The sequence below is a fragment of the Rhipicephalus sanguineus genome, unplaced genomic scaffold (genome assembly GCF_013339695.2).
Source record: "Rhipicephalus sanguineus isolate Rsan-2018 unplaced genomic scaffold, BIME_Rsan_1.4 Seq725, whole genome shotgun sequence".
NCBI lineage: Eukaryota > Metazoa > Arthropoda > Arachnida > Ixodida > Ixodidae > Rhipicephalus > Rhipicephalus sanguineus.
The window spans coordinates 48,448-58,597 of NW_023615852.1; the positions used below are offsets into that span (position 1 = coordinate 48,448).

General features: G+C 42.0%; 1 protein-coding gene across 1 annotated transcript; it reads right to left on the minus strand.

The window, feature by feature from the left end:
• Nucleotides 1-3,815: 3,815 nt before the first annotated feature.
• Nucleotides 3,816-9,646, minus strand: LOC119378183 (SH2 domain-containing protein 4A; the record flags this gene model as incomplete). Its single annotated transcript, XM_037647405.2, is given in 3 exon segments — nucleotides 3,816-5,603; nucleotides 7,105-7,334; nucleotides 9,528-9,646. Coding segments are annotated over 3 exon segments (451 nt in total), but the record flags the coding sequence as incomplete, so codon positions are not given.
• Nucleotides 9,647-10,150: the final 504 nt, after the last annotated feature.

A 10,150-nucleotide genomic window follows, 5' to 3' on the forward strand; every position in this document is an offset into this window, starting at 1 on the left:
GTGTGCAGTAATTTTAACAGTATATTACCTGTGCGGAAATGCACGCAATTCATACCATTGGTATTTATGTTGTCTTGCAACCCGGAAAATGCATAGAGCTGCACTCAAGTTTTGTATTGGAGAGTATCGAAAAATTTTATTTTTCCGAACCATAACTTGAGTGGAGCAAAATGGGGTGCGTCGAACTCGAACCAAACCTGTATTGTTTTTTGTTCAACATTCTGCATAAGGTACACGCTCTTACCTTTTGACCAGTGAATATCTTTCCATCCATAGTAAATGGGCCAACACACTAACCATCCTACATACCTTACTACAACATCGTCAAGCAGATGATAAGAAAGAAAAAGTACTTTTCTTGAACATATAAACAATGTTCCATTACATCCAGCATCATTTCTTGGTGCAGAACCATTATTCAGCACCAGTTCATTTTTGAGTTTTTGAATGACATGCACTTGCAGCATGTTATTGCCCCATAACCTCTCTCGAGAAGCTGCTGCTGCAACCCTTTCATTTAGTATTGCAAGCGTTTTTGGGCCTTTGTGGTCAAGGCCCTCTGTGAGGCAATATTGCAACATGTAAAATAGCGCAACCATTATGCTTTAATCTTTCATCCCTTTCTATAATGCTTTTAGGCTCAAAGCGTAGTCATTGTCGTATTCTTAATAGACATAGATTTGGTGCACGTTTGCAGCGCATGATTTTAAAGCCCCTTTACAACCATTCTGCACCCAATTCATTTGTCATAGGCAATATATGCAGTCGGACCAGCATATATCGAATCTGAAGGAGATCACAAAAAAGTTCTATATGTAGGTAATTCGATACATAAAATATTTTATGCATACAAAATATATTCAAGGGATTTTGCAATTGTTCAATATACACAATAATTCGTAATATGTGGGTTCAAAAATATATGCGGGTTCGAATGTATGTGGGGCAGGGAGACATGCACACTTTTTTTTTTCTGGCTGCCATTTTCACCTGTTAGCGTTACAAAGTGCTCTGCACAAGATATGTCTTCATGTCTTGGAACTTTCACTCATATCGCTGCTTCTACAGTGAAAGTATCCTGTCTGTAATGAAACTGTATGTGCAACAGGAATAGTAGTGTACATGCTAAATTGTGTGCGAGCACCAGTGACTATGTTGGAATACGTATAAATAGCCAATGCATTTGACCCATGGATCAGGTTTCAACAACCTAAGGCTTTTCTCATCACTATATGACTGTGCTATGAGTGTTGTTTGTTTTGCTGGGCACTAGTTCAGCCCAAGAAAGAGTCCAACCCTAATGCTTTGCAGCTCTATCCACCAACATGATATCCAATCAAGGTTCTTCTGAGTTTATGTTGTGGACAGCCCCGCAAAGTCATGACCCTAAGCTCTGTCGAGAACAAGTGGAGTTATCGCACTGAATGTGCGCTTTCTGCTGTCATTGCCATGAGCATGCTGGAAGCTACACGGGAGGAGATGGCAAGGAGGCAGTGCGCCACCCAAAAGTTATGTCAATGTATGTCATGACCTTCAGCATGTTCTCTTTTTTTTTTTCTGATACCATATTGGCCACTGCTTCTGGCCACTACTGTGTGCACCTACCATATTGGCCACTACTCTCCATGCACCTGCATTACGTACACGATGCAAGGTGAATGTGCCAGGTAGGTTGCATAGAATCAATGCACTAAGCAACAGCTACCGCCATACTCATCCTTCTTGCCCATACCACATTCATCTCCCTACCCTATCTTTTTCCCTCAAGTCTCTTTACCAACATGGAGTAGCAGGCTAAAATCGCAGCACTGAGGCAAACCTCTCCACCTTCTTTCATAAAGTTCTCTCTCTCTCTACACAATGCAGCATGTGGCCTCAGAGACTATCCTGCATGCAACCACACACAGAGCAGCCCAGTAATAGTCAAATTTATTGTGAAAACACATTAGCAACAAACACGTTACCATCACATGACGCTAGCAACATTTTAAGCAGTACAAGCAGAGCTGCCGCAGTGGCTAAGTGATTACCGTGCTAGGCTGCTGACCTGAAGGTCCCAGATTCAATCCTGGCTCAGTGGTCTCATTTCAATGGAGGCAAAATGCTAGAAGCCCACGTACTTAGATTTAGGTGTGCATTAAAGGGGCCATGACACCAAATTTTCTATCATAATCTGTGTTATGTGGGTTAATCCTTGTGCATTCACAAATAAGCTGGCGAAATTTTAGCGCATTTGGTCGAGTACTTAATTTATAATTGGGTATTTTTATAAACACGCGAGCAGCCTGAGAGTCGGGCACACTGGCGAGTAGTGACGTAACAAGCAGCTTGCTGTGCGAACGTCTTCATTCCGACGAACGATAGTGTTCCGTGGTCAGCTGCGCATGAAATCCGAGATATTTTAGCTTCCTTCAGCTTGGCAATGAAATTGAACGATTTGCAGCGGCTGAAATTTTGGTAGGAGTCAACAACTCCACTCCATGCAGCGCATGATGCCACGGATGCAATGGCAAAATGGTGGTCGCCGGCGGTAGGCGGGGTTTATAGCCAGCAACTTCTAGGGCTTGTTTTGCACTGAATATTCTTTTGCAGTTCACTTTTCATATATGTAGGTGCATAATAGACCTTGCACTTCTATTTATCGCCGAAAACCACAATTTGTTGGGTGACCCTGTCATGGCCTCTTTAAAGGGGCCCTGCAACACTTTAGCATGGTCACAAAACGCTGCCAGTAGGTAGTCGAGGCTCCCGAGAACGTGATCCAAACATAAGAGCAGCACGCCCCAGCCTGGAATTTACAATTCTCAGTCAGCTAGAAATCGCTCCCTCTTCTCTCGACAAATGATGCCATAAACCCAAATGACCGCGTCATAAACACAAAGTCCACGACCAATGGCTGATTTGAGCATCGTGAGCCACATAGTTGCCCCAGCTGCCGCGGTAGCTATGCCGCGACACGCCCATGTGCGCGCTCGCGATCACACTTAAAGTAAGCTGCGCGTTAGAATAAAAAGAACAAAAGTGCTCAACGTCATGACATGCCGACGAATGGACCTAGCTTCTTGCCCCTTTGTCATCTCCCCCTGAGTAGCTTTCAGTGCACTTGCTGGTACAAAAGGAGAGAGAAATCGCTTTAGGCGTGCAACCAATCTATGCAACTCCGCTCGTACTTGATGGATTCAAGAAATTTTCGCGGCAGTCGATTCGCGAGGCAATAAACTCCCTAATGCAGTCATTCGACGATTACTTGAAGTGTTGCAGGGCCCCTTTAATAAAGCAGAGGACAAGGAGTGAAAAAGTGATGCTACATCTTGTACTTTCGACAGGTGTTGCCTATCTGGTCGTATTGCAAACTTCAGCACTTGGAGTTGCACAGCGCAGATTCTTTAGAGACGACGGTGCCGCAGCTGTGAGCGCCTGCACCACAGTTCAATTGCTTATAGACATTTCATTGATGCTGCTTGGGCGACATTTCGTCGTCCAAGCAGCAGTTTTAGCAAAGTTTATTTCGTTAGGTTGCCTTTTTTTTAAAGTACTAGGACAAACTGTCCGTGCATCAGAAAAACTTACCTGTGTTCTAAACACTAGGTGTGTAGCACAGTTTAAGAAGATAACATTGCAAAATGAATTTTAGTACACTTCTGCAGCAAATGAATTTTTTTTAATTGCCTGCTACTGGATGCATGGGTTTCGACTATACCGAGATGCTAATATCGTAACACTTCAATTTCCATGGTGCTTTTTTACTCCCTTCAAACATCATTACAATATTTTTTTGTTTGTCCCCCCAAGTCTTACAGAGCAAATGACACAAGTCACACAAGTTCAAATAATTTATTTTGGTAAGTATGTTCGATAGAAATGGTGAAATAAGCAGCAGCAACATTTGCACCCCATCCTCCTCATTTTTTTCGACCCAAACCAGCTGGGAACAGAGGCTTTATGGACCGCACTTTCTCGAACCAAATTCAACCCGCTGCTTCTAACAAAACCTCCAGAAAACCTGCCTAGTTAAGCATACCATAAACACACTTGTAGCAGCTCTTTTCATGTCTTTCATTTAGAATTTCAGCATGAAAAAAAAGGCATCCATATCTCAGCCAGCAAACACATACATTTGTTCACAAAACAAATATGTCTGCTCTTAAAAAAAGGTAACAATTTACTGCAAGTAAGCAGCCATGCACAATATTAAAACAAAACAATGACACCAGCGCAACTACAGACTGGAGGCAAGTCACAGGGAGGGAGACAAAAGCTTGATCGTGCGAAAATAAAATAATAAAGTTTGCATTAGCTGGCATCATCAATGTATCAATTAATGCCTTAGTTGAGTGCACTATGACTGCAACCCCTCCCTTATGCTGCAGCTTGTGACACAGTTGATAATCTGCAACAGTCATTTGAAAAAGTTTAGAATAGCAGAAGCAGCCTGCCATTTTGTATATTAGTACAAGTGTGATCAACATCATGGGAAAGCCAGTCATCTATGCATTAGAAACATTGCACTACAGCCAGTCATAAGCATTAAACAATGTGCATGATATGTCAAGAGGCTATGGGGGTAAAAGTACACATGAAAATCTAGCCAATATCACAATAGGTTTAAACTATAGACTAAGTCACCAACAATGGGGATGTAGTCTGTGCAGATATACCAGTTTTCGACATAACTTCGGTTGGTGTTGTACATAAAAACTGTTCCAATTCAAATATTGCATCCCAAAGTCTTGGAAAATCACCACTGGTAATAGCACCATAACATATGGCATTGGGTGCATGTCAGTCAGTTTTACTACCTTTACACAGACTGTTATCAATGTAGAGAACTGTTGTGACCACCCTACGCATTCATGTACAGCAGTTTCTTCTATGGAACTTGGTTTCTGCTAAAAAAAAACAGCACAGGCAGCCACACGGGCCAACAAAATACACAGTTATGGTAAGCTCAAACACAGTTCTACAGACTCCAATGTAGCACTAGGACGCACTGCTGACATTCAAGACATTCAAGCACACATTGCGCCTAAAATAACAGTCGCAAGGAAAAAAAAAGGGATGTACAGCTTCAGCTTGTACAGGGAAACAGCCTATTGCAATCACATGCACTGACTAAAGTTATGTACAATATATTACAATCATAAGATTTAAAAAAAAGCTATGAAAAAGGGGCTATTTGCCTCTGCAGTTGCAGCCAGCCACATAACAGGGCGCCACTTACTATTAATCTTTGGACGTGTAAACCGGAGTGGAGACTGAGATGGGTGTTATACAAGTCGCACTACGAGAAGCAGCATAGGCATAACTGCACACAGCAACTTGGTTTACCCCCTCCTGTTCTTCGGTTCAATCACAGCGGTTGGTAAGTGGTGTTGGTGGTAATGGGTGGCCATTCTTGTGATTGCGCACGGCACACACACCACATCAAGTCACGTCACGATGTCAATGCTTGGCACTTGTGTTGTGAGAAGTGTTTTTTTTTCCTTTTCACAGCTGTTCTTTCACTGGCCAAGTGTGGGCAGCAGTGAAAATAAGTTGTTGCTGTTGTTGCGGGGGCAAGGGTCGAGCAGCTGTTCTTGTCCCAAAGCTGTGATGGGGTTTGTCTGAAATGGTAAAGTGATGCATCAGTGCTTGTAGAGTGGCACAGAGCAGCAGGTATAGTTGAATGCTGACAAATTTCAGCCCATTACATATTTTGTCAGCTAGTCACTGGCATGTAACCAAGAAAGCTACATTAATTTGCTTGCAAGTATATATACTGGTATGTTCCCTATAGCACTCACGGACACTTTCTGTGGCAATGAGTGAAGTGCATACAAGAACATTCCTAGAAATAGCCCTCATTTTTATCTGTACAAGCTTCAACTGTGGAAGGGAAAGCATGCATATTCTTTGCAACAGCCCATTAAGATAAAATACACCAGTGAGTGTTCAAATTTGACTTAATTTTCTATGTTCCTCATCCACATTCACGTAAAGACAAACCCATTGCATGTGGAAGCTATGCTGATTCAGTAACTGTTCGAAAAAAACGGAAGCGCTGTCAAGTGGCAATGCATTACTTGACACAGTAATACATTGAGATGTATCACCCACAGAGCTTTTTCCTTCATTTCTACAGAATATTTTCCACAAATACAGAACCATGGTATAATTACTATATCAGCTTGCTAGTTAATGGCATGTCATGTTAGTGGGGGTTGTGTGGTGACCAATTGGTGTTTGTGGACTAGGACTGTGTTGTCACATACTGAACAATCTGATGCCCAACCCCGCTTTTCAACCCAATCCACAAAGCACTTGGAAAACACCTGATATCTAAGGCAGCATAACCGCAGTTGATATCATATGCCCAACCAGATCATTGGCTGTGATAAAATTTTAATAACTTCTCCAGGATATAACAGCCAGTATGAAATTGTATGAAATACCCAAAAATCATACTAGTTGTGAAAGCTACTATTAGTTCACAAAAAATAGCTTTGCAGCTGCAATGCCAGAGGTTGCACTCTGGGATTCTACCAAGTAGGCTACAATGTACTAAAGTGATGTGAAAACATGCTCTATACTTATTACGACCTTTTGCAAGCTGAAGTCATTGCAAACAAACAAGTATGGTCAATGTCCCAATGTATAGTGCAAGAACAGCTGCAGGTTCTTATAGTAGAAGCCACTCTCCCCCTGTCAGCATAGATGTCACAGTTGTGGCGCAAGTCAAAGGCATAACAAATGTAGCACAGAAATAGCAAGAAGTGGTGCAAACTCAAGTATTTCTGTAAAATTCAGAGCATGCAAGACAACCTCTGAAAATGAGCTGTGCAGCATCAAAAGAACAGACAAAAAAAACAAGGTAGGGGAAGTAGGGGTTGCAGCATAAATGCCATGTGGGCCCTCGACTTCAATATGGCAGAGGGCTTTAAGCTTTAAAACTTCCAGTGCCCAATTAGAATAACCAACCATGTCTGGGGAGCATCCCTTTGATACTGCCACACAAACGAGTTACAAACTTTCCACGAAAGCACTGTGCACCATTTGTTCAGGTGTGCTGCCTGAACCATGAAAATCACGCAACGCCTCTACTGGGGCTAATGCTATTATACTTACAGTGTGGTGCAATATCAGGTCCCTGAGCCGGGGGAAGACCAGCTGATTGGAGCCAAAGAACTGGCAGTGTCCAAGTGAGGCATCAATGAGGTAGTGCTTGCAGCGGTCCCCGGCCCAGTAAGATATGACATAGCCCTTGATGCGCTCGTGAACTCGCACAAGGAATGCACCTGCCGCCGCCCCGCCATGCCTCTGCAAGAGCTGCTCCGACTCTGGCCGCCCAATGAAACCTGTAGAAGTTTAGGCCAAAAGCAGAGTTCCAGTGGGTGAACAGTGTGGCTATGCAGCGATGCCACTTACTGTGCTTGTTTATCTCTATTAAAGAACACAATTTCTCAGACACACTTGTTGCTCATCAGGGTAACAATTTTTTCAAAGGCATCTGCCCAACCTGCAGAAGTGAACTGCTCCAGTTATCTAAACAATGGGATCACAGATGAATAGAATCAAGTTTGTGCTCCATTAATCCTGAAGCCTTACTTATAATTTTAAGTTATGCAGTGTCCCAGTGCGAGTACAGTTAGACTGCTTTACTTGCACTCAAAGATGCATGAAAGAGAAAACTGTCGTTAACCTGACAGCAGCAACAAGATACTAAGAAAACCTATACAGGTTTCCTTTGTAAAGAAGTCGAAGTCGCAGTGGGAAACAATTTTTTTCTTTCATGAACCTGTCTTCACAGTGTGGGCTTCTGCAGAGCTCAATTGCCATACTCTAAGACTATCATCGTCAGTCTTTTAATGTCCACTGCTGGACAAAGGCCTCTCTCAGCTATCTCCGATTACCACTGCGTTGTGCGAGCTGATTTCACGCTAAATAAACAAATTTCTTCATTTCATCACCCCAAGTAATTTCTCTGCTGTTTTCAACTACACGTCCCTTCCCTTAGCACCTGTTCTGTAACTAATATAGACTATCAATTAGCTACCTTTACTTTTTTTTTCTCTATGTCAGCTGTAATATCAGCTACCCTTATCTGCTGTCTAATTCCCACTGTTGTCTTCCCGTCTTAATGTAATGTCCAACATATTTGATTGCATCACCCACTGTGCAGCCGTAATATTGTATAACTAACACACACTTAAAAAAAAGAATGCAACAAGAGTCCTTCAATAGGCCAGTCCCATCAATCCTCCAAGAAGCACCAGCTTCCAGCAGTGCATTTCAGTGCATAAATATACACACACATGCAGAGTCTGCTTTAGTGTGCCACGTGACTATAGTACATAAAAGCATTCTTTACACAAAGAACAGTAAAAACTAAGAAATAGTCAACCCACAAGGCATATATCTTTATAGTATGTCTGTGTTAATGCAAGCTGCGAACAACTAGAATGATAATAAAAGCAGGCACACATAAGGTGTCCATTGTACTACACAAACATTTGAAATCGCAAGTCCTTTCCACCCTATATATTAGCACAGTTCTCTCTTTGCATCCACATATAGACGTAAATTTAACACTATTTATTAGGGGTGTGTGAATATTCGAGTTTCGAATTCAAATCGAATACCTGATCAAATAATTCGATTTGACTTTCGAATAGCTAGTATTCGAAGTTTCGAATAACTTGACAGGACGAATATCTAAAACGTGACAAAGGCCAATGGTACAACTTTGTTAGGGTGGGGTGGCTAAAGCTAACACTAACGCCATTAGAGTAGGCCTTTCGTTAAAACTTTCATCAATATCCTGGTTCAAAAGCGAGCGAATGTTTATTTTAAACAGCATTTGGTCATTTCTGCACATCATGGCTCCAGCAAAGGCCAAAGAACAGGCTGGGAGGCTGCCGAACTGCTAGCATCAAAAAATAACCAGCACACTGAGCTCAGACCTTATAGTCAAGAGGTTCAAAAATACTTCAACGAGCCCCTGATCACAAGAAAGGCTGATCCCCCTGATCTCAATAAAGGATGATCCTTTGAAATATTGGAATGAGCACGGAGCTGTACTTTATCCAGGCATCGCCAAAATTGCTTTGAGATACCTTCCCATCCCTGCTAATAAGGTGCCCAGTGAGCGCATATTTTCAACTGCAGGAAACACCGTAACATCTCGGCAAGACAGCCTGACGCCAGGTCATGCGGAACAGCTATTGTTTCTGCATCAAAATTTGTAGTTTTTTTGGTAGCAGTCACTCACAGCGTTATATGCTCGAGGACTTGAGCAGATTTCATTTCTTTGTTCTTTATTTCAATTCTGAATAAAATCTTTTGTATTCAATATTCGATATTTTTTCCACTATTCGACACTATTCAATTGGATTTCTATTCGAGGTGAAATTTCCCTATTCGCACACCCCTACTATTTATACAAAAGGGTGTTTGCCATAATTGATTATAATTCATCTACTAAGTAATCAGATCAGATTTTAGAAAGTGGTTCTACTACACACAGAAAATGTTGTTTCAAATGCACCTACCGTGGAACCAGACAGCAAGGTTGTTGCCATTGTGGTCTGTCACAGCACCACGTGGGTACTCCTCCTTCAAGAACCACTGTATTATGTCGGCTCGACTGAACAGCTCAGCATCCTTGCTCCTAAGGCAAAGAGGCCAGCCAGTTAACGTTAAACAACATACGGAACTTATGTATTCAACTCACAACACTGAAATGGCCCACAAAAGCTAATAGTGTCATCTCCAGCAAGCACAAGTGCATTTTCCCTGAATTTTCCCTAGAACTGCTTTGACCTAATTATGTCCAATTGCTTAAGGGGACCCTGGAACAGTTTTGATGATCGCATACAAACCCATTACTAAGCCACTAGCGTAAGTTGTTTGGATCATTAACAAACTGATTCAAAAGAAGTGCATAAAGTGTGTACATAATACCCATGCCACATGGGCACAAGAAATGGCATTCAGTAGTTGAGGCATTAAGTCCCTGAATGACATTTTTTTCGACAAAGCATCCACACGTCTAAATTTAATGGCATTTGACCAGATTATGTCGATAACAATGACTTTCGAAAGGAAAAGTTTTTGGGTAATAATAAAATATAAACACGCATTTTAACAACTCTAATCTGCATTCAGGGATAGT